Source organism: Gymnodraco acuticeps, unplaced genomic scaffold (genome assembly GCF_902827175.1).
Source record: "Gymnodraco acuticeps unplaced genomic scaffold, fGymAcu1.1, whole genome shotgun sequence".
NCBI lineage: Eukaryota > Metazoa > Chordata > Actinopteri > Perciformes > Bathydraconidae > Gymnodraco > Gymnodraco acuticeps.
Genome location: NW_022989982.1, coordinates 1,908,336 through 1,934,229, shown reverse-complemented (window position 1 = coordinate 1,934,229; position 25,894 = coordinate 1,908,336). Strand labels below are relative to the sequence as shown.

The window sequence follows — 25,894 nt, the reverse complement described above, 5'->3', positions numbered from 1 at the left end:
GACAGAGAGAGAAGAGATACCTGTACCTGACCAGAAGGGAGCAGAGGAAGGAGGAACAAAGCTGTAGCCGGCAGGAGTTACAAAAGAGAGGCCGTAGAGCAATGGGGCTAAGGCGGAGCGGGCCAGGCGGGGGGTGTGAGGGGGGGGGGGGATGGTAGAAGGAGAGAAAAGCAGAGGAAAATAAATAAAACATGTTTTTTTTTAATCCAAACTCTGAGGTATACAGTTTGAAAAAAACAAGATAAAAAGAGCTTTAGCAAGTGGTACGTCCTCTACCCAGTTAGGTTAAATATGGGATTTAAATGAAATATGAAGTGAAAATGCATCTCTTTCCGATTTGTAATAAGGTTGTCTGCATCAGTATTACAGGATGAAATACAGATGTCTTTCTCCATATAAACACAATGATCCACCTTCTGCACACGTCCTGCATTCGACCTGATACTTATAATGTGGTTGTATTTCATCTTCTATTATAGTACTTTATTTTTCCTAAAGTTCATACTGTCCACAGTGCATATTTCTCTACTTTCCGGTCGCCCTCTGCTTTTGTAACTGTATCCCTCTTCCTGTATTTCCACTGGCAAAGAAGAAAAGAAGCTACAGGCATTGATCTGGTTCCAACAATGTCTAAAAGGTGGCAACACCCTGCTCTGGGGACAGAAGCTCTAATACTAAAGGATCAGTATTTTAGACTTAGAGATACTTTTTTGGTCCAATTGGTTATGTTGGAATGTCAACATAGCGAGTATGGCGCGAGTACAGTCAAAGGAAAAGGACAGTACAAAGTATAAATAACAAAATGGTTGACTTAATGGATGCAAATTAAGGATTTTGTCCATAAAATGTTAACAAGTATGAATGAAACATCCAAGTCCTGTATTTATTTGTACTATCCAGGCAATGAAAAAGGCATTTATATTATATATATATTCCATTAGACAGATGCAAGGAGTCAGAAGAGGATAGGTAATAAGTGGCTCATTAGTATAATGGATGTATTACTGAGTGAGCCTATTGGGAACAGGCCCTGGACCAGAGCCTCTGTATATATTGACTGTAGTCAAACTAAAAAAAAAAAACGGCAAATAGCGATGCGACATGACCACAAAAAAAAAGAAAAACGACCACAAAGAAACACAAATGAACCACAGAGAGAAGCAAAAGAACTACAGGGAGATTCAAAAGTCATAAATAATGCAAAATGAGTGACACAAGTGACACAAAATGACTACAAAAAGATGCAAAACGACCACAAAGAGACACAAAACGACCACAGATGTTTGCTCCAGCACAGGCGTACAATTCTGCCGCTGGGAATTGAAAATGTAATCCCCACAATGGAAGATAAATGGCCAAACTTTGTGAAAAATGTGCCGCTCCCGACAATACTTCTGGCAAGCTAACTGGCCGGGGTTATTGATATGCTGTAAGGAGAGCAGAGCTCCAGTGGTTTTTAAAATGAATACTAATCAGCACACTGAGAGACAGCTCAGCAACCGCTAATAGTGTCTAGGTACGAGCAACATAAAGAGGGATCAACGTGCACTTCAAATAGCCACCAAAACACCAGCTGCATTTTACATGCTTCATTTTTTGCAGAATCTGATTTGTGGGACACACTGGAATACACAATAAGGGCTGCTTGGCAAATGAAAGAGACTTAGATCAAGAGCAGTACACACACCAGCAGCCCAGAGTCCACAGTATATGTCTATGGACACATATTCATTTATATTTTGGGTTTAACATTGTGTTGGGCTGGTGTTGTTAGTGAATTAGTTCAAATCAATCAATCAATCAGTTTTGCCTTCCGCGAAGCTGTCCAAAAAATAAAGCATAAACATTCATTAGCAGTCTTCCAGCCGTGCTCGAGGAGGATGGAAATCAAAACAAAAGAGTCATTTAGAAGTGAAAGAGAGAAGTGAAGTCTGCACACCGGGAGGTGGCTGCCTAGAAGAAGGAGCCCACACCGGAGCAAAACTAATTTGGACTGAAGCTGTCTCTACTTGTGTCTTGAAGCAGAGTTTGAACAACAGGCTTCTCACAGAACACCCGAACAACTCTGCACAATCTGTTCACATTTCTCCCGCTCGGAACGTGATCGTCAGCAAGCTGTGACTTTTTGTATTCCTTTTTGTATTCCTTTTTCCCATTGCATGCAGCGGCAGACAGCGTTCAAAAGAAATCTCATCTTGCCACTGATTGCGATAAGTCGTACATTTTCCGTTTACCAACTGATGGGCACTGTTGCTTTGCCTGGCTCACACACTGTTTAATACCTTTTCTTCTGGCATGGCTCAACATTTAGCTTGTGAGGGGGGGGGGGGGGGGGACATGGATGTTTGAGAGGGCAAACAGCACTTCAGTGTTAACACCTCTCTTGATGGGTTTTCAAACGAATTCCCACTTGACATTATTAGCCAAGGCGCTAAAAAAAAGGATAAAAGTGATTTGACACCAAATATATTTATTTTTATGTCTTTTGACTCTTGACTTTTTTTTATTTTTAATTAGAAAAAAAACTGTTTTGTAACAGAAATGTCTGTTCACTCCTGACACTACTCTGTGCTGCTTCACTTCAAACATCATGTCATTAAAATCTCTTTTCAAAGTCCCACACATCTGTTGCATACAAAATAAACATCTTAGTGGACCTCTTTTATTCAGGCATCTTTTATAAGATCTAGATCACCTGACTTCTGAGAGGAGTCAGGTTAGTAAGTGACTGACAAAGCTGCTCAAATGTGACATAAATAATCATCAATTTGCCCCATTTAATAAAATGTTGGTGACAAGATGATGAGGTGTTGCCAGATGTGTTTATAACAGAACAGACAGAGCATTCTTACAGGAGAAAAATATCATGCATAGCCCACAGATCCACCAGACAGCACAACATCCACAAGAACAACGTTAGCCAAGAACGTCTTGAGACATGTTTGCTAGCAAATTGTCTGCATTTTAAAGTGTTACTTCACTGAAATGTAACAATAACTTGATGGTAAGCTACGATTTCAAAATCAATAACATTAACTTTGTAGGTAAATTGATTCATTGTTCAATTATCCTTTGTTTTTAGTCAGAAACATGAAATATATTATATAAATGTTTGTTTTTTTGTGACTTAAATTTTCTTTTTTTGGTGTTAACTCATAATGGATGATTATTGATCTACACCCACACGGTAGATAAGACTATAACTCTGATTATAAATGCTTCTGACTTTGGTTAACTCGTTGAAGGGTCAACCCGATTATCTCTCCTTCCTCTGGACGTTTACTGAAGATCACATCGATTTGACTTTCACAGAGTGTTGTCAAATCTAATAACATGCTTAGTTGATTCTCCAACCACCATTTGACAGTTCGGTCAAAAGCAATTAACGTCAAAAGAGATCAGACTCTTTACCACAAATAGCTACCTAGCACTTTTAAGGCGGTGAAGATGATGCCAATGGAATAAAAGCAGTGTGTGAGAGAAGCTGAAAAGGTGATAAGTAAAAAAACAGGGAGCTGAAGGAGTGATGGGGGGATTCAGAAGAGCCAGTGACAGCAGCATGTTGCAGGTTAAATAAAAAAGTATTTACAACAAAAGGAACATGAGTCTTCGTTTTGGAATTTTCAGATTTCAAAGACATGAATCTAGGACATTTCTTCATAATTAAAAATAAGGGAATTGTCACAACTTTTCTTGATAATGAACATAAGGAAATGAATCGAGAAATGTCTAAATAATTAAACTACATGTTTTAGAGTTGTATTGTTTCTATTCTTAGCTCTACTCACTTTGGCTACTGGAACGGTTGAGGCGGTGCATAGCAGCGGTCTCCGGCTCCCGGTAAGGGAACTTTAGAGTTGTGTCCAGACTCCTGAAACCTTCTCTCAACGAGTGGTGTTTGTAGTACTCTATCAGCTCCTGGAAACACACACAAACACACATCAAATTAGTAAGCAAATTAATAGATATGCTGGCATTTGACTTTACTGAATGTACATTTTTCCTTGAAATAAGATAAATTAGTCATGTTTTTCAGCTCTCATGACGGAAACGTCCATAACATTTACATGTCAAATAATGAAGAGTCTGCTTGAAAAAATCATGTGCTACATTATACTGTCTAATGCAGGGGTGGGGAACCTCCGGCCCCCGGGCCGTATACGGCCCGCGAGACCATTTGGTGTGGCCCTCGAGGTCATTTATAAACACACGCAAAAAAGAAAAAAATTAAAGAAATCTAGACCGCAAAATAATTAAACAAGTGAGTGCCTGTTTTTCCTGGCCAAGGTCAGCGTCCTTGAACACAACACAAGCCTAACGTGTCATCACGTGGTATATGTCTCGTCTGACAGGGCTGTAGTGCTGACGGAGAGCACCAGAACGCAGCTCCGCTCCGGCACTTCCAAAAATTGCAGTACCGATAAGGAGCCTTACACATGATGCAGTTTTTGCGTGGCTGTGTCTTAGTTGTAAGCACAGTGGCGATCTGTTCATCTGTCATACCGATCATACAGTCAATAACTTTGTTGTTATTAGCATCTGGTTAGCTAGCTATGCTAACGAATATAAGAAGCTTTTTCTACAACCAGTGAGGTAAAGGCACATCTTTATATGATCATTATAGTTATAAAACAAATAAGAGAATAAAGTAAACAGGTATAAAATACTATATGACAGTAAAAAAAAGTTGTTATTAATAAACAAGAATACAGTTTGAAAGGAGAGTGATTTGTAAAATACCCATAAAGAAAAATAAAATCTGCTTCCAGTTCTGTTTCATATCGGTGTTGAGAGATGTATCCATAGAGCTCCTAATGTTGCTCTCAAAGTGCACCAGATTGATGCTTTTAACTTCAACATTTAAAAAAACAAATCTTCCCGGGGGAGCATGCCCCTGACCCCCCTAGAGGAGGTTAGGTCCCCCCGGCCCCCCCACACTTAAATCATGTTCACATGGATAGGAGTCTAAATACATTTTCACACATCTTGTGTCCATATCTTTCTGTTTGGGTGGTCATGCCACAACCGTGCACGTGCATGCGTGAGTCATGGCAAGATATCTGGATTAAGAGGTTGCGTTTTCTTTGCACAGCATGAAAGAAAGGTGAAATGAGTGGGCTGTGATTTTAGTATTTTTAAGCAGAGGTCAATAATTTGTACGGCCCTCGGAGGATGTTGAAAACATTGAAATGGCCCTTGAGAGGAAAAAGGTTCCCCACCCCTGGTCTAATGTAATGAAAGCTGATTGAATTAATATACCACTTCATCTGACAGACATTTATGGACGTTTTTTTTGCTATCCTGGCTCCAAAATGGTGGAATGAGCTCCCCATTGACATCAGGACAGCAGAAAGCCTGCACATCTTCCGGCGCAGACTGAAAACTCATCTATTTCGACTCCACTTCGAGCGATATAATTACTAACAAAGATCTGCTAACAGAGCACTTATATACTAATAAAGGACTGGCTTATCTATAGCCAGTTGAGTAGCAATTGAAATGTTTGGCTCTATGAAACCTGATGTACTTATATTATTCGGTTTTCTTCAAGGTTGTGTCTTCCTGGTCGAATGTACTTATTGTAAGTCGCTTTGGATAAAAGCGTCAGCTAAATGCAATGTAATGTAATTTAGATGTTCTTTCTATTTTATAAAATGCAGTGAAATTATGTTAGCGAAATATGAAAAAGTATTTTTTCCAAACATTACACTGCAAAATGTATTAACAAATCTCGGGTTCAGAGAACACATCGCTGATTTGAAGAAAACCTTTCCAATATGCTCTTGACTTATCTATAATGCTGGAGCCCTGGGGCCGGTATAAACACATCTCTAATCATGGCTATTTTTGTGCACACTGCTAAAATAAAATTCAGGTTTTGACACGTCATTAAGAGAACATGATGATTTATTTATGAATTGCAGTGGTGGAATTAAAAAGAAAAGAGGCTGAAAGACTCACCAATATGCTCCTGAACTTCTTGTTCTCTGCGATGTAGAAGCAGAAGTCCTTGGTCAGGATCTTTATGTGCTTCACGTCGCTGTTGTACCTGTGGGCCATTGAATAAGTTATGAGTCTAATTTCCGTCTCTGATCACAGCCATCGATCGGTGGCTGGCCCCTGGCCCCTGTGGAGCAGGGCCGTCGCCGCAGGGTCCCAAAGGTCTGTGACACGTGAATGATGGCTATTTAGGAGAAAATGTGCACATGTGTGTTTCTGCTCCCACACACCCACACGCTTGTGTTGGCATTAACAGGGTGGCTGATGGGGCTTGTGGTCAGGGTGGGCAGAACTCTGTCTGACATTCACAGACATTACTCAGCTGATAAAGGGACTAATGCAGCAGTTAGCTTGTTCCCAATTATCACATTTATAATAATATGGGATTTTTATAGCGCTTTTCCTAATTTTCAAAAAGCTTAAATGTAACCTTTTTAAAATATACTCAAACTTATGTGCATTTAATTTCTTTAAAAAAAGACATGGTATTGTATTAAAGTGATAGAAATGTGCTTACTGAGATGCCTTCCCAACATTTAAGGGACATTTCAATACCAATCTGATATCTGTCTGTTAAATCTGAATCTACAGCCAGCTGCTGATTAGCCTAGCTTAGATAAATGAGTGGTGATGGGGCCTTGTTATAAACTGTATAAGTGCTTGACTGTTTTTATACCTTTGGAGAAAGTGTTTCTTGTTTGCTGTGCAAAATACATAATTTGACATATTCAATGTTTGCACTCTTTGAAATAAACAAAATACCTTTTAGACAAAGTCAAGCTAGCTTTTGCCTGCTGTTTGCTATGCTAAGCTAAATTAAGCTAACCGTGTTCTGGCTTTAAATGGTGGACATAACATGAGTGGTAACAAATGTTACTCTCTTAAATTCAGCATATTCATGTTGATTCCCACAACTTATAACATTTCCTTGATCTATAACACAACACTATGGCTTACAAAATCTCAAACCAGTTTTCAATGGCAAAACAACATTTTATGTAATACATACAATGCAACTTCCAAGGTCTGATTTCAAGATAAAAAATGTCTTTCAAGATTTAAAAAGCTATAAAAACACTCATGTGCATGGCAGGAACTATCCAGGAAGCAGCCTTCATGCCTTGGATATACAGTAAGTTAAAATGCTAGATCTTAATCTGAACAGAACGGGGGTCTCTTGGCTCTTTGGACACATCATAAAAAATTCTCTGCCAGCTCTACTCCGAGAAACCGAGATGGCCATTTCCATTTGTGGCTAATGCTTTTTGAAAGTCGTTCCCACAATGGAGGCTTTTCTTTCCACTCTGCTTCTGTCTTTCACAGGGACGTTTTAATAACCTTGAACAGTCTTACAGCTGTTCAGACAACCCTTCTGTGTGCACACGAGTAATTAAGACTTCAGCGCACAAGAACTTGAAGGGAACTGAAAGCGATACTTTCCAGGGAAGAAAAGGATGCTAAAAGAAGTTGAATGAATTTAAAGGAATGTCTCCGTAGCCCATGGAGAGGAGTGCTGGTGTGCTTTCACTGCCTACAATGCCTACCCATATATTATTATGTGTGTCAAAGAATAGATTTCAAAATACTGCTGCTGGTTTATAAAGCACTGAATGGTTTAGGCCCAAAATACATTTCTGACCTCCTGCTAAATTTTTAACCATCCAGATCTCTCAGGTCTTCAGGGACTGGTCAGCTTTCTGTCCCCAGAGTCAGAACTAAACATGGTAAAGCAGCGTTCAGTTATTATGCTCCAAATATCTGGAACAAACTCCCAGAAACCTGCAGGTCCGCTGCAACTCTGACTACTTTTAAATCCAGGCTGAAGACTTTTCTTTTTGTCGCTGCTTTTAATTGAACTATTCATATCTTAGACTGCACTGTAACTTTTATCCATGTACTTTTTCGTTTAATGTTTATTTTATTAGCTTTTCTTTTTAATGACTGATTTTAAATGCCATTTTCTTAATGTCTTTCATTTTTTGTAAAGCACTTTGAATTGCCTTGTGTTGAAAAGTGCTATATAAATAAACTTGCCTTGCCTTGCCTTGCCTTACAATTTACACTGAGATGAGATACAATGGTAGGCTCGAGTCACTTAGCATCCCAAACTTCTGAAATGTGCTGGGTTAATTTATCATTACCAAGATTTTAATAACAAACAAATATGATTGTTTCAGTGGGTTGGGAGCTCAAACCATGATAAATACTGCTACATGTGCCTTTATCTGCTCTGTTTGCTCAGGTTCACACACATCATAGTGGTTAACCACAGTCTCAAAGTACATTCACTCAAATCTTGTGGTAAAGCCAGGAGGTCAATACTGTGGTTTGGCTTAAGTCTAGCAGCCGCAGGCATGCAGAACAAACATGTTAAAGTGAACTCATAAAATCTAAGGACTGTTGAAAGCTGGACCCAGGACGAGCCTTTAATTATCACTCAATAAAAAGTAACATGTCAAATATTCATTCTGTTGTCACCACATACACCATTTTATGAATAAAGTAGTGCTCTTTAAATGTAATCTGTGATTGATGATACAAATGTATTATCATTATATTTAATTTAAACCAGGGGTTCTCAAAGTGCGGCCCGCGGGCCAATGGCGGCCCTCGGAAATGTTTCTGGCGGCCCGAGATAGTTAATGTGCCACGCTGAAATGCATGCGTTATATTTTAATCCTCCATGGTTCGTATCTAGTAAGAATTAGAATGGAATTTAAGAATGGTAAAACTGCGCCCCCTGGGTTGTCATTCCTAAATTATGAATGACAGCTTAAGGAAAGTTTGCTAGACTGCATGGCAACTAGGCATCTCGCGAGTTGCGGTTAAGCGGAAAATCTGTTGTAAATGATCAGAATCAGAAACGGGAGTTAGCTAGCGATTTTAGCTAGTCACTGTCTGTAGATAACCCAACGTTGTGTCCTCTGCAAGTTCTTAATGTATACTGTATGTATAATTGGTTAGTACAATAAAGAAAGGATTTGTTTTGGAATTATTTTGTGTTCCGTTTTTTCTTGGGCGGCCCTCAATCCAATATTGGGTACCTAAATTGGCCCTCACTCATCAAAACTTTGAGAACCCCTGATTTAAACCAATGAAATCCATCAATCCAGGTGTAATCAGAGCATATGATGTTTCTTAATTGACTTTATAGAAATATGAGACTTACTTTATACTGATGGCGTACTCTGTGAATTCTCTGCTGCGATGGCGGACCAAGTAGGTGCTGTTGACCCTGTGAAGGAGTTCTGTTCCTGCCTGAAGCCGCTCCATGGGCCCTGCAAACCTGCAACGCAACAGCCAAAAGAAAACAATGAAATCGCTGTCTACATATCATTCACCTTTGAGAACTTTCAGACTGCAGCTGTTTTGTGAACATACCAAGCTTGAGACGAGTAATCGACAGGCTTCGGGACCTGTAGCAAAAAGCAGAAGTGGAGATGTGTTGTTGTTATTTTCAATAACTTGCACTCATCCAAACTCAATAAAAGTACACCACTGCAGTAAAGTACTTGGCGCCAGGCAGAGATGGGGTCGTTACTAAAAAAAAAGTAATATATTACATATTACTTTTTTTTTAAAAAGTAATATATTACACTACTTCGTTACTCTCTACATAAAGTAACTCGTTACTTTACTCGTTACTTTACTCGCAGGGCCGGCCCGCCCCTCCCTGCAGGCAGATCACGCAGACTGCTAAAGTTTCAAATGTTCTTTTTAGTTCAGTTTCCATTGTCGCATAAGACTGATCCAGATCCTGAATGTTTTCCTATCTGACCATGGCTGTCCTTTGTCTCCTGCTATCTGTATATTTTGCGCAGTCTATCTCTGCTCACGCTGTTGCGTCGGCGTGTTCTCCTGCGTGTTGGCCATGTGTTGCACTGGAACCAGACACCGCAAAGACTTCAGCCGAGCACGTACGAACTGCGCATGCGTGAGTGGCAATAACTCTCCTTACCAGCAGGCGGCGGTAGTGTGTATTCGTCATTCAAAACAGGCAACAACCGGAAAACAGAGAAGAAGAACAGGCTACGTGATATAAACAAACAACAAATAGCTGTACGTTAGCTTCACCTTAGCATGTGTTCTTTGCAGGTGTTTGTTGAGGTTTGATTATGACTGATTTTAGTAAGTAACGAAGTAACGCGTGTCGGGGCAATGTTAGTAACTGTAGTGTGATTACTGAATTATAAAAGTAGCGCGTTACACTACTCCGTTACCGACAAAAGTAATATTATCACAATAACGCGTTACTTTGTAGCGCGTTACTCCCAACTCTGGCGCCAGGTCTACAAAATGTTTTCATGCTGATGTTTTGCTCTTATATAAAACAGGTGCTTTAACAACCCCAATAAAAAATCGTAATGCGCTCCTTATCTTTACAAAAGTGTAGACATAGTGATTTGTTATCTAGAGCAGTGGTTCCCAAACTTGTTGTGCCCAAGGCACACCAAAGGACAAGTAAAAATCTCAAGGCACACCTATTGTGCAAAATAGCCCTTATAACACGTGTTATCACTCATATCATGTAAAATATCTGTAAATGTGCATAATTATTTACTAATGCCAAATAAAATGTGACAAAGACAACTATATTACTCGTGAAATATTTATTAACGAAATATTTCAGAAATTAATTTGAAACTTTATCAAATTAGGCTTCATCAAAGCAGCAACACACTCATTTAAACCAGACAGGTCACAACATTAAAAATGAGGCAAAGGAAACTCAGCAGAAATTCAGTACAGAGAACTGTCAATGCAAGGAAGCTGCATTGTCCATGGTCCTGAACTACAAATTATAAATGTAACATTTCAGCAATCAGCATTGAAACATGTGCTATTGGAAATATTTTTGCCGACTTACAAATTAGTGAGATACATGTGCCTGTCGGGGCGCGCAGATTTTTGTAATCCTTGGTGGCACTGAGGAGAGGGCCACTCGCAAGTCCTGTTCAACAGAGAGCCGTGACATCCTGTTGTTCTTCATGTAAATCAGAGTAAAGAACGGCAACTCCAGAGATGGGGTCGTTACTAAAAAAATGTAATATATTACATATTACTTCTTTTTTTTTAAGTAATGTATTACACTACTTCGTTACTATCTACATAAAGTAACTCGTTACTTTACTCGCCGAGCACGTACGAACTGCGCATGCGTGAGTGGCAATAACTTTCCTTACCAGCAGGCGGCGGTAGTGTGTATTTGTCATTCAAAACAGGCAACAACCGGAAGACAGAGAAGAAGAACAGACTACGTGATATAAACAAAAAAACATGTGTTCTTTGCAGGTGTTTGTTGAGGTTTGACGTGGTGTTTACAGCAGTGGATAACAGCTTCTGGCCTGGACACAGTTTGCACCTCACCGTCACATTCCTATCTATTCTTCGGACGAACTCAAAATAATGGGCATATCTCCACCCCTGGAAAGTTATCGCTGACTCAGCCATGTTTATGCAGCACTGCACGTGGAGATGTGGACGCGCAAGTCGCGCAGATTACGTACATAATAAACCTACAAAGTACTGATATAGTAAATTAAAAAATAATTATTTTTGTGTAGTTGTGTATTGCAATAATAACGTATGGTTGTCACAAAATCCCACGGCACACCAGTGTGCCGCGGCACACCGTTTGGGAACCACTGATCTAGAGGACAGTTCATATTCCTGAAGCAGCTGGACATAGTGTGAATTTCATTTGTTCAAATGCAACATGAAAGTCCAGGAGATTTATGAAAGGAGGAACAAAAACAAGCAGTGAAGGCAAAACACGCCATTATTTCTCCCTTTCAGTTTTTCAGTTAAGTTTGCACAACATAAAGTATTGCTTTATCCTTCTAGGACATTGCTCTTGTTCTTATTGATAAAGTGAATTAGACAGTAAACCACTTTTATCTCATAAGACAACACAAGATCCTTGTGCTCAGAACATGAAAGCCAATGGGCTGTTTTTCTTCTCATGCCAGTTTAAATACTTTACCTCGCCCCACAAATCCCAAACCATCCTCTCGCCACCGCACTACAAGGAAATACATGTAGCAAACACAAGTTTCTACAACAGGCCCTCATGTAGTTCTAGAAGGAAATGCTGCTTACACATGGGCAAGGCTTCACAGCGTCGCTTGGAAAGAAGCCAACCTCTTTCGTCGCCAGGATTTTGCCCTGAAACCACAGAGATAATTGCGTTACGTACATCTGGCTGACTCTGTCTCCATTATTCAGAAACAATTAGCTTGCAACACAGAGCAGTGTAAATGTACAGCCTAGTTAACTATTGTGGAAATAATGGCTGACAGGAAGAAGGAAAGAGGAGGGTTCCTTATTCCTCCCATGGTGATGACTCGTTTTACTCTGTGCCTTGATTTATAAACACCGGGGAGAACTCAGTCTGTATAAATAGGGAGGCTGTAGTGGGTTTCCTCTGACGCTGTGGTTAATGACGCTGCTTTTGTCCTGTGCACCGACATAACATTTGATTCGTATGTGACAAACATCCAGTCATGGATACCATAGCTGTAAGAATGTGATGCTTAAAAGTCTAGCAAATTAAGAATGTGTGCATATGCATTCTGCTGTTATCTGGCAGATGCACAATAACCTGCAGCATGCAACCACTTTGCATGGTCTCAAATCACTTTGTATACAATACATGAGTAAGGATATTGAATGCAATGCAAACTTTAGATGTGTAAATAAGCATGATGTAAGATGTTTTCGTTGTTATCTCCTTGCATAATTCGAGTTGTGCATGTCATAAACCACACCTGCAAATTGCAGCAGTGTCCTGCATTCATCTGAATCTAAATCCATTTTTTATGATATGGTTTAAAAATTAACCATGTTACAAGAGACCTATATCGGCATCACCACTCAGCCCTTGCTGCTATTTGTGCCAATCTCTTTCTGTTTTATTATTGAGAATTATTATTATTTTTTTTTTTTTCTTACATTTTCATTTAGAAATGCTATTTTAATTTACATGGCACTCTCCCAATGTTAAGTCTAAGGGCTGAGTAGTTTTTGTAAGGACTTTATGTATTTGTAGCCAGTTGTACTCTCTTGACATTTGTATTTTTAACATGTTTTTATGTACAGTATGTACTGTGTAGTTTGCAGATCTGTAACCACAGAAACAGCTGGAGCACTAATACGCGGTACACAAGCTGCCTGTTTAACTGTCAGACTTAATAATGTCATGTGAGGTTATAAAGGGGACATAGGCCTCACCCAGGGGTGTGTTTTCAGACAAAGCCACTTCCAGCTCAGCCCTTTTCACTGGTTTTGTGGTCGTCTCCTGTCACATTTTTATCAGTCTTTGTGGAAAGCCTTGCTTTCTACTGCCCCCTTGCTAACAGTGTGATAATGATTAGAGCTGGTTACACTGACAGAGTAAACAGATGGTTGCTGCTGAATGAAATGAAATTACAGTGATCGATTTTATATTTCCACGCATCCCAAGAAGAAGCGAAACGATTATGGTCTGCTGGCTATGAAGGTGATGGATATTGAATTTTTTCTTTAGCTGCCTCCAGTTAAGCGTTTATGCAGGGTTAATTGAAATCTGTTTTGTATTAAGTACTATGAGATTTGTTGGTTTCCTCATTACATGTCTGATTATAATACAATAGTACAGTAGTTAATGTCAATACAATGCCCTTTTCAGGCCTCAGTTAAAATCCCAATTTTATCATTATGACCGCTTTGATTCTGCCACTGAAACACACACTTAGACACTTCTACACAAAAACGCATCTCATTTCCAGTGTGGCTCAGTTTAACTTCCTCGTAATAAGTGCTCTGCTGTGTGTGTAATTGTCTGCGGGTGTTAACATGTAAAAACTGAAAAACACAGCTGGAATGCTACAGTATTCACAGTTATAAAATGTCCTAAATGAACGTATCTTTAATTTATAAGACACATTAATGACACATTTTGAAAAAGAGGACCATACCAGATGTGAGTTATAGCCAAATATGACTTACTGATTCCCCTTGTTACAGAATATGATGGTGTTGACAGTAGGAATAAGTTAAGATTTATATACAGCAGGTCAGTTTTGTTGTGTTGTTAAATATGTGATTAATTGATCGTGTGAACACTGACCTGCCACCATGGGCTATGGAGGTCGGCGCAGATTAATTCGATGATGTCACCCGTCTGGATGCTAAGTGCCGGACCAGATGTTGGGCTCGGCACCCCAAAGTAGTTCCTGATCACCAGCATCTTGGGCAAACCTGCAAGAAAGATGCAGTCGGTTTCTGCATACAAAGCAAACAAATCTACCTCTGCAAATCAACCTTCCCTAAAAATGTATTTACCAAATCAAACAAAAATACATTCTATTTTAAAGAGAAAATGTGTTTACAATGGTTGTTTTGTCTTGTGAACTAATTCAATGTCTTAAAGGTGGTAATAGTTTTATACGGAATACTTTATAGTTTTTTTATGATCTAATGAATATCTTGAAATAAGGTGAATTTAGTATAACTAAAAGCCAACATTTGAATTTAAGTAAATGTCCTTTTTTATAAAAACGACCTGTATATATCTGAGTAGAGGAGGACAAATGTAATGAGGCTGCATGAGACCATATATACCTGTGTGAATATGCAACAATGACCTCAGGCCAAAAAGGGCATGTTTGCTATTCTCAAAGTGTGTCTTTGCTCTACTAAACTATTCATGGCCCTGTTATAGGTGGTAATGAGAGGGAGTATACATATGTACACACAAACACACCCCTTGTCACCAGTGCACTGCCCTTGCAAATCATTTGGACCCATTATCATATTACTGATAAGCAACAGTGCACCGTGATGCATGGCTGGTTATCAGGCTCGCAGATAAAAGATAAGCAAGAGTGAGTGGACGCTGTTTACTGCAGGACAATGTATTGAGAATTGGGGAAAATGTATCAAATAAATGTTTTTCCATCACGGGTATGTGACAAAAACTTGTTGAATTTATTAATTTAGTTGTCACCATTTCTATCCATTCAAGCTCATAGTATGCATCACCTTTCCTCACCAGCTATATATTCTAATGCAAATACTAGATGAAGCACTCGGGCTGTTATATATCACATAGTAAGGGTTTGCACTGGCACTTAAAGAAGTGCTTTTTAATAATACTGAACTTGTTTGTTGAAATAACCTCAGTCAGCACTATTTGATTTAGCAAAATGGCCAACTTTGATCCTATTATTCACTGAGAAATCACTGAAACATGTCAGTTAAAAAGCACCCTCCTATGTTAAATAAATCAACAGTTCATATTTCACATGCTTAAATGCAGTGTTTTGCGATAGTGTTACGGGAAAAAAAATTCAAGTGAGAGCATGAAGGAAAGACCGGAGCTTAAGGCAAATAAGAGACGTCAACAACATTGTATTGAAAGCTAATACATCTATATCAGGCTTTCAGGGTCTGTTCCAGAGCAGCAGCACTGGGGCTGGCAGCATGACATGAATAGGACTTTTAAAGACACAGGGCCGTGGAAAATTGAGTCTTGGGGGCTGAATTGCATTCCTATCCACACAAGGACAAGCAAAGTGTTAGCGCACCTTTGAAAACAGACAAAGAGAGCAGCGTCGAAATATTATGAAACGCCGAGGGCCAGGGCAATCAAACGCCTATTGATTTTAATGCGTCTTCAGTCAGAAATGATTTTCTGCAGCATAATGGATGGAGGGGTGGAAAAATGAGAGTTGAAGCCAGGTTTATGAGAGATTAAAGGCCCTCTGTGAGGTGGAAACACACACACACACACATCTGTGCACACACAGCTCAAAGGATGCTGCATGTTATTCACATTCTACGGAAGATAGAGAAACAGAAAGCCGCAGGAGGGAGGCATAACATAACAATAGCTATATTTACTGTACACACTTGCTATTTTATGCATTCCATTTTTGGTTTTATTTAACTTAAACTGTTTACACGAGCATTTCGCACTCAGATTGAGTCTCAACTGCAATGATAAAATGAGGAAGTAGCCACGGGCTCCCTTCCTCCCGCTGAGCCTCTGATACCATGAAAAACAATTATATGACACCATGCCAGTAGCAATTCATGCAAAACTGTTGCCAGGTTGCTGACACACAACCTGAGAGAAGGGAGTATTGCATTTCTACTGGTTGATTGTATTTCTACTGGTTCAGCGTGTTTCCACTGTATGTGTGGGTAGTGAAACCCAAAAAGGGAACAAGTGTGTGCACAACCATGGTTAATACGGAATCTAATTACCAGAAGAACAAGAGAAGGATTTGATAGCAATTGTGTGCCTCTCTCTATATCATTATAATAAAAATGTCTTTGTGTTTTGGGTTTATTATTTCAAATATGCTATGTGAAAAAGTCACCTGTGGCTCTATGTGTGAGGGGCATTTGAACTATTTACTTACATATTTTACACTTAACAATTAATCAGAAAAATAAGCATCAGATGAATCTAAAATTCAATTAAAGGTTTGCAGCCATAAAAGGGGTAATATCTTAAAGTAAGATCATTTTAAATAAAGCTATATTGATAGCAGTCCGAAGTGAGAGCCATCCAGGAAAAATGTAATCATTTTTATGAGGAGGTAAATTGATGTTTTCAGAGCTGATATCAGCGGAAACTTGCAGCATGCTGATATTTCGTATTAGCACATGTCAATAGTGGCCTGGCATACATTTCGAAAATCTGGATTTGTTTTCTGTCTGTGCACATAAACATTGTCAGTGGACCAAGAGGAAGCTGAGTGTGAGGTGGATTGATATATGGTGTAGTGTTCTGGATTCTCACCTGGATCTCTATCTTTGCTCTGAAAAAATACACAAAGAAAGTTACACACTGAGACAGGAACACAAGGACATTCAGACTGAAAAGTTGTTGTGTTTTTTTCTACTGATCACAGGTCCAGTCTTCATTCTCTCCACACATAAGCATGGTGAAAGTATATTCAAACATCTCACGTCATCCAAAGTCAGTGCAACATGCATCCCATCATACCACCTACTGAATCAATGATTAGCTACACTCAGTGAGTTGAATATGTTCAGACACACAGCCTAATGCTACCAATACCTCCATCTACTGATGCACACACAGAATTAATATTTCAACCCAGTCTGCTATCTACTCTATACAGGCCACATGAGGCAGTTCTGATATACTTACCTATTTAAACCCAAACCACATGCACTGAAGCCACAGGCAAAGAACTGTGATGCAGTGGGGGAAATCCAGATATATTTCAGATGATTACTTTTTGATATTTTGGTGATGGTCTGGCTGGCATGTAGCAAGTTAATTTCTCCAGTTACAAATAGTACTTATGCTTTACCATTAAGAATGACAGTAAAATGTGCATATTTGTGTATTGCAACAAGTTTTTGCGATTTAAAATTTGTGTTGAGCATTGTTTGTGCGCAATCTTAATAACAAGTACACAAAAATGCACTTAAACAATAAGGACGTGTCAATTTCACCCCAGTTTTGTGTTTTCGTTGATGATATTGGATCATTGTTGGCTAAAACTGCATTGTGCATGTTAGATTTGTATGCATAATTGTTGTAAGCCCACTCTAATTTCATGCCCGAGCATTGTAGCAGCACACTTTTGATTTAAAAAAACAGCAGAGGCAACTCAGGGTAAATCTGCAAAAACATCTCGTGTCTGGTGTCAGGAAGGCTGCAGCGAGTAAAGTCAATTGGAGTCTCCTTGGCAAATAGCTGCAGGAGAGAGCAGTCTTCAAAGTGCAGCAGAGCTTTGGAGAGGAGATGAACGGCAGACAGTACACACACACACACACACACACACACACACACACACACATACACACACACACACGCACACACACACACACACACACACACACACACACACACACACACACACACACACACACACAGCAGCAGCTCACCTGAGTTCTGACGGAGCCGGGATCTGAAAGAAGTTTGAGAACAGGCATAGTGAATGACGGGTTAGCAGGTGCACGCAAACACTTGCACATACTCGTCGGTACAAGGCAACACTCCCTCATTAGTGGAGGAGGTGGACGCTCGTGTCTGACCGGGGTTCGCTTGTTTTGCTGCGCTGCCTCTACCTGACAGCTAGGATAGAGGAGGTAACGAGGCAGTGGGGTGGAGAGGAGGTGGGGGGAGGCAGACCTGAGGTTTTTGCTCCACCAGTTTCTTTCATTGGCTCCCTGAGGGACAGGTTACACCCCCTGTACACACACAGACGCACACCTTTGCACACACACACACACACACACACACACACACACACACACACACACACACACACACACACACACACACACACACGCATAAGAGTACTCCTGTACCTGTACAAACAGCGCAGTTGCATAAACACACAAATACCTTCACACTTACACACACACAGCCTACAGTAGCTGGCAGAAAGCCACAAATGTATGCACTGTACATGCACTGCCTAAACACACACACACACACACACACACACACACACACACACACACACACACACACACACACATCTCTCAGTAGGCCTGTTGTTCCTTATGTGAACCATGACCTATTACGCAAACACCTCACAGCTGATAACAGAGATACATTGAAGTAAACATTGGCTTATCTATGACACACAAACCACACACACACACACACACACACACACACACACACACACACACACACACACACACACACACACACACACACACCTGTCTACTGTGTTGCTGTGATTGTGTGCTTGTGCAGCCCTGCATGTGTAGTATATCTGTACACACTGACATTAAGTCGGCTTTCTGAGCATTTGAGTGAAAAAGTTAATTATTTTGGTCAAATGGACATCAAACAAAGTTGCTGCAAAAAAGAATTCTTACTATTTTTGTAACTGGGTAGACGTTTTTGTACTTTTAGGACTTCTTAAAGTTATTTTCCTTTAGTATGCTGCTAAAGCACTGGTCCTCCTCGGCCTTGCACATTTCACTGCACCAGCAGAGGGTGGGTTCTGAGTGGAGTAATGAGAGGGGGAATTCAAACCGACACCCCAGTCTTCACCGGCTCTCTGGCCGCCGGTGTTGCCCAGATCTACTCAGGTACCCAGCGTGCCCAGGTGGGCCTGGCCGCGGCGTTATTGCCTCTGCGACCTGCTAGCAGCGTGACAGATGCCGTGGCCAAACGGAGCTGGCAGCTTGCCAAGGGGAATACGGACAAACACGACATTGTGACATGTAAAACCTGCTCGCTTTACATTGTGAAGAGTTTTAGAGCCACTAGAACACAAGCATGCACTTTTAAGACCTGAAAGAGTTTTCACAAACAAAAAGTGTGAATCTAGTTTTTTCTCTTCATGCATTCTCTCACACATTCGCAGAGGACATGCTAAGCTAGTTTCTGAAGGCCTTCCTTTCATTCCACATGTACTGAAGTTTTCCCGCTATTTCTCTCAGAGCTGTCAGGGCTTCTGCTCAGGGAGCTGAGTGACAGATGCACAACAGGGGCATAATAAAAAAGTCAGGAGTTTCATAAAACTCCTCAGTAAAACTACTAAGCTGTGGGGAGCGGTGCAATGATACACAGTGACATTGCCTTTAAGGTGCTCTGAAGTGTCAAAACCACCCAGCGAAGCGAGGGAGCTTTTGAACGAATATCTGCAATATTGATCTACAACTCGATGACCTTGGTTGGTGGAAATAAAGACACCTAAAACTTCTTGTTTATTAAGAGCAACCCTAATACCAACAGTTCCACTTTTCAGAACATATCTCTGTATGTTAGCTAATTTTCACAACTAACCAGTAATACAGTACGTATTTTAACAGGTTGTATGTGTCCTCTGTCAATATGGTTTTATTACAACATTAAAAGTGCATTTATGTTAATGTATCAGAGTAATTCAAGTGCTGTCATTTTGCTCTTGATAAAATGTTACCTGATGAATAATCACCCTCTAGATGTTCCTGATATGAGGTTGTGCAATAAAGTCATAGAGTTGTATTTGCATGTGTGAAGCAGGAGTGTGTTACCTGTTTTTCCACAGCTGCCAAAGCGGCCCAGGCATTCTTTATGGGCACCTAAACCGCACTTGGAGCACAGGTAGCCCTGGTTAAAGATGCCCCTGCAGACAGACGAACAGGAAAAGTCATCAATTGAATTGCTCCAGGCTGTTCTACCTCAGCAGCACTAGGACAGAGCCAGAAGTTTAAAAAAAACAAAACATTGAAACAGGTGTGGTAAGGGAAGCTCTCTCCAATGACTTTCACTTTACACTATAAAAAAGATCAACAACATGCATCAGCTCATACTTGACAGAAGATACTGACACTTTTTGTGTAAATGATATGTGCACACACAAGCAGCAGTGTTATGTTTCCATTCACAGGCTTTAAAGGGGCCCTATTCTGCTCATGTTCAGGTTCATATTAGTATTTTGTGTCTCTTCTGTGACATGTTTACATTATTTAATGTTCAAAAAGCTCTTTATTTGTCTCTCCTGTGCACCTCTTTTCACCCTCTGTCTGAAACCAGAGCCCAGTGTGCTCTGATTGGTTAGCTCTGTTGTGATTGGTCAACCACTTGAGATGTCCCGCCCCTTAGATTATCACGTACAGTATGTTGGATCTCAAGCCAATAGAAGCGTGAGTGTAACATGACATAGTGTGAAGTTTCATGAATGGGGGTTAGGGTGAAATATGCACATTTAAACCCTAACCCATTTGAAATCATATAAAAGGAAATATGTTTAAGACTTTCCTTTCAAATGTAAACTTCTACAAGGTTCTTGGGTATCATGTTTTCTTATTGTCCTTCAAATCACCTCAGCAAATCATGTGCTCTTATATTTCTTATCATACTGAGTACTAGTATAGTACACAAGATGTCTGATATGAGCTGTTGCTTTTATAAAATAATATCTAACACATCTTAAAATCAAATAATGAAGTCATTAGATTTGATACCTGTTAGATATGAGGTTACATTTCTATTGTCAAGTTAATCCATTGTTATTCAAAAGGCACTTCAAACAAAAGCACAATAGGTCCAATAAATCCTTGTAACACTTCAAATAAAAAACACGTGGCACTTCACATGCCGATTGAGACCTTCCCTGCATTATTCTTGTTTTTTCTTCACACTTTATCCTCAGTAAATGTTGGTGAATTCAGTGTGTGGCTCTCAATAGTCACAGTGCAATAATCCTGTCCCCTACCCATCCATTGCCTTGAGCAAGTGCTGGAGTGTGACAGACACTTCTCTACCGGTAGGTGAAACCGCTCAATCGTTCTCGCTGTGAGACCATGGACGCGGACCTCTGGGTGCCGATACCATTCAGCGAATTCAAAGGAAACTTCGCGTAACTAAGGCACATGTGCAGAGGAAGAAAGGAGAATAAGGAAAGTGACGAATAGATTGTAAGGCTGCACAGGAGAGGAAGAGGAGGTGGAGGTCTTTCAAAGGAGTCCCGAGAGACAGAAGGGAAGGGGTCTCGTCGCCGGTCTTTATGTTTGACGATAGCTTTGAAGTAGTTATGGGCTGCTTCCACTGTGTGTGTGAATAACAACTGGCCTCTTACCTCAGCAGCATGTGGCAAGAGTTGCAGGAGGTGATCCTTTCAAATGTGTGCATGTTGAACTCGTGGAGGTTGTTTGTGGCGTTCTCTGGGCGAATGTTGGATCTAAACAAGACATAACACACAACAAACATTAGGTATTGATTGGTTATGATCTAAGATTGTATTTGCTGAAGAATATTCCAATTAAGTAGGTTATTATGTTAGATGTTTTGTATTAACGCATATTTTGAATTCTCATAAATATGTACGTATCCTATGCCGGACAACCTAGCCTCTACACTCTATAAAATGCATGTTTATGCATATCTGTATTCAGACCTATAGGTCCTATGCATGTGTGTTTGAAATCTTAATCTTAATCTTAAAACAAAACGCACAATTTAATTTCAGCAAGTTATCGGATGTATTCTATTTATTTATATTTACGTTTGGAGTAAAGAAACACAGTAAAACTGTTGCTTTTGAGAAGATAATGTCTTACAAATGCTCTCATTTTAATAAATTGTGACTTTTTGACGCGATATTCTTGAATTATTGGAAATGTTTGGATCACACATTTCAGAGAAAATCCTACACAGCCACCACTCGACTCTCAATCTACACATCTTCTAAAACGAATAATTTTAGATTAGTTTTATAATGGATAACACAGCAACAGAGAGTGTTGATGTATTAATGGAGTCACACTATTGTGCACCTTGCTGTATTTGCATACTCAAAGTTTTTATATATATATATATATATACCACTTTTCAGACTGACTTCCAGAAAAATCACCTTGCATGAAGTTGAAGTTTAGTTGAGATAAATTGTATGTGACAGTATCACATGCTAATGAAGTTCAAGCAGTGAATATTCCCCAAAAATGCTCTTGTTTATGAAGGTTTGTTCCTTTGACACCGGGATTTGAGAGTGATGTGTCGAGAAGAGTTGCATTCACAATGTCAAAAGATCCAGGGGAAAAACAATAAACAAAGCTTTCAAAAGACTAAATGTTTCTTCCGTTTGAAATGCAGTGTCAACCAAAATGGCAAGAGTTGGAATGTCTTAAACGCACCACTGAGTTTAAATGTAGTCTTTGCTCATGTAACTGTCTTACCATGATGATACTAAGACTTGCGGAATGAAATAAAAGCATATTGGATGACATTTGGGGTTAATAATTATAACCAGCATTTCAAACTCTGACACTATTGTACTGAACATACCGACACTGTAGTAGGAGTCCCAGATTAACCCAATGAATGAAGGAAAATACGTTTCTGTGTTTGTTTCCTAATTTTTATTACCAACTGCTTTATTCTTTGATGAAAATGTGAATATTAAAGGAAACAAAACCCCCCAAAAAGGGCCACTTATAACTGCAGGAAACACTGATACGCTTCTTTGAAGTGGGAAGGAGAGAATTGCAAATAGACAGGCAAGGTCTTCCTGACGCGAATATAGAAGTATTCTTGGCCCCTTGGGATATTTATGTGTGTGAGAAAGGAAAGACAAATAGAGTTTGCCTGTAGCACAATTTCCTGTTTGTTTCCAATTGAAGAGGTCTGTCTTTTAGGTTTTTTCATTGTTATAATAGATAGACATGATGACACAAGCTTTATATGCACAGGTGCTACTTGTCAACTGAAAATTAACATGTTTTGGGAAGATTGGTCAAAGAAGAAAGAGAGACCTTCAGGGTGTCATCTCCTCTGTACTGAGACGTATCCATATTGAACGGAAGATTGTTATCAACTAGACATTTTATATTGCTGACAAGAAAGAGGGTCAATTTCATCAAGTAATAACACCTAAATATATTGGATAGTGTGCTATAGGATAAACATTGTGACTCACTTTTCTTGACTTTCAGAGTATGACCGCCTTCTTCCAGTTTCACTCTTTCTGAAGCGTTTAAATATGTACGATGCAACTTTGTCGGACCGCTGAGAGTTAGCCGCTTCGGTTTGAAGGACTTTAAAACCCAGAAATACAAAATGACTACATTTTCAGTCTTCTTCTGACTTTCAAGGATGGGGTGCTCACTCACGGCTGTTCAAAAACCAGTTTCTACTTTCTGTATTTGTCTACCGAACATTTGTCATACCGTTCACAGATCAGCTGTTCAGCATCGCTGTGGGAGAGTGTGATCGTCTGGCAACGCCTTTCTATTCTCGCAGCTCGTTAATTTAGCTCCAAAAGTTAATCAACCAAAGCAGCTGTTTTCACATCACACCACGCTACATCTTCCCAATCCTCTTCCATCAGGCCTATTGCTTTCCTTAGCCACTTAAAAATGATATTTCACAGATTATCTTTCTCAGTTCTTAACTAAACTGATGCTAATGGAAATGTATTCAAGCATCTAACAACAGGTATCTTATGCCTAGCTGACAGAGATGCAGAAAAAGCGGGGGATGGTGGTTTATCATTGGGTTTTAAAACGTGTATGCAATTCACGGTTATTATTGCCGTCCATGTTAAATACAATGCATTTTTTATTTTTTTATTTAGCCTTTATTTATACAGGTGTAGATCTCATTGAGACACAAGGTCTCATTTTCAAGAGAGACCTGTCAGTGGTAACACTACCACACAAAGTTACAGACAGACAGGACACTAAACACAGAGGCAACACTAAAATACAACATCGTAAAAAAGTAGTCATTAAAATCCATATACAGCAGTCAGATATAGCAGGTGCAAACACCCACAGATGATTTCTCCAGCTTTTTTAAAATGAGTTTAAAATCCGTGATGGGTATCAAAGTGGTCAGCTTAAGTTCCTGCTGAAGTGTGTTCCAGGTCGAGGGGGCAGAGTATGATATGGCTTTTTTCCCAAGCACCGTGCGTACTGAGGGGACGGACAGAGTGATGTAATGTTGAGATCTTAGTCTATAGCTGTACTGTTTGTGTGATATGTAAGTGGATATGTAGGATGTGTTTGTGTTTGTGCATAGGATGTGTTTCTCTCTAATGAGTGCTTTTTTTAAAGAAAAGTCTGTTACTTTGCAATAAAATACTCTTGCCTGCATTTCCAATAACAACACTATCTTTTGTGACACACTATCTGGTGAACTCACACATCCTCAAACCTCACACCTTCAGTTTGTTAAATAGGCTTTCTGTTCAAACGCAGTCTTTGAGACCGAACCGGTGTAACCCTGACAACACACCGCCATGACATCATCTGGGTTACGTTTTTAAACCTTACAAAGAGATTTCACAGCTCCTAATGGACCTGTTGTACTGGGCATGTAGGATTCTGCTTCACTGTGCAATATGTCTAGTTTTTTCTGGTGCCAATTCCATCAGACAGATTCCTCCACTTATTGTAGCTTTATTTCATGGTTTGAAATGAGGGAATGGATCCCCTACTGCAGATTGTTGTTCCCTCCCTCCTTATTCTCTTTCCTCCCCTCTTAGCTCGTTAGGCACAGGTGCTCCTGATCACTGATTGGCTCCTCCTTTCGTCAGGTGCTGCTGTCCTTCTTGATTCTCCATACATAAGGAAGGCTGAAGGAGAGAGAATCTGGCTGTCTCTCTGTTGATGCGGTCAGACGCGACAGCACTCAGTTGTCCTTTTTGAGTTTGCTCTTTATTTATATTAGTATATTTTGAGGTTCAGGGATCTGTTAGAGTTAACTAAGGCTTTCTGTCTTAGTTTAGTTCTATGTATTTGCCTTTTGGTTTAGGGGAAGGTCAGGGTCTGACCGCCCCTGGTGTGGCTGGCCCGGACTTCCCTCATTTATCTTTTGTTGTTTTTGGCCAGTCCTCCAGACTCGCGTAGTTTGGTTTAAAAGTAGTTGTAGTTAGGGTCAACAACAAGCCACAACATGTTTATTTTGTCTCGTGGCTGTAACTTAGATCAAGCACCAGCAACATTTCAGCAAACAATGCCTAATCTTTACACATCTCCCTGTGGTTTAGATACTCTTCTGTCTTCACACTTTGTCCAGTGTCATATAAATTGTGTTTAAGACTTCAGTTGAAATTCAAATCTAGATACCTTTTCCTGAAGTTATTGTATACCCCATTCAACTTGTCTTGTCTTGTGTCGAAACTGTGAAAGACAGAGGTGGGTACATTTAAAAGATGACTATTTTTTGGCTCCAGAAGTGAAATACTATAGTTCTCTCTTGGTACTGGTTTCAGTTAGTTCAGTTTAACTAGATTCCTGTTCAGGATGTGGACTGTTTTTGGCAGTTTAACTACATCTGATGATCCATTCAAGTGTCTAACCAATAGAGTGAATAGCACTATATATTATTAAAATACTGCGAAATTAACTTTTTGGTGCATTTTCAGTCAGCTTCTGCTTTTGAAAGTTAGTGACTAAAAGACGAGATTATAAGTCGCAC

At 39.8% G+C, this 25,894-nt stretch overlaps 1 protein-coding gene across 3 annotated transcripts in view; it reads right to left on the bottom strand.

Annotated features, from left to right (window-relative positions):
- The window catches only part of LOC117543597 (guanine nucleotide exchange factor VAV3), an 83,476-nt gene that overhangs the window by 7,844 nt on the left and 49,738 nt on the right, over positions 1-25,894 (bottom strand). For 2 of the 3 annotated variants that reach the window (XM_034211957.1, XM_034211959.1), the window contains exons 16-26: positions 21,552-21,653; positions 20,005-20,096; positions 17,911-17,933; positions 16,790-16,808; positions 14,108-14,238; positions 12,100-12,165; positions 9,382-9,416; positions 9,170-9,286; positions 5,962-6,049; positions 3,789-3,918; positions 27-107 (exon numbers count right to left, since the gene is read on the bottom strand). In XM_034211957.1, coding sequence (XP_034067848.1) covers positions 27-107; positions 3,789-3,918; positions 5,962-6,049; positions 9,170-9,286; positions 9,382-9,416; positions 12,100-12,165; positions 14,108-14,238; positions 16,790-16,808; positions 17,911-17,933; positions 20,005-20,096; positions 21,552-21,653 — 884 coding nt within the window. The remainder of the gene's footprint in view (positions 1-26; positions 108-3,788; positions 3,919-5,961; positions 6,050-9,169; positions 9,287-9,381; positions 9,417-12,099; positions 12,166-14,107; positions 14,239-16,789; positions 16,809-17,910; positions 17,934-20,004; positions 20,097-21,551; positions 21,654-25,894) is intronic. The other variant, XM_034211958.1, reaches the window with a different exon arrangement.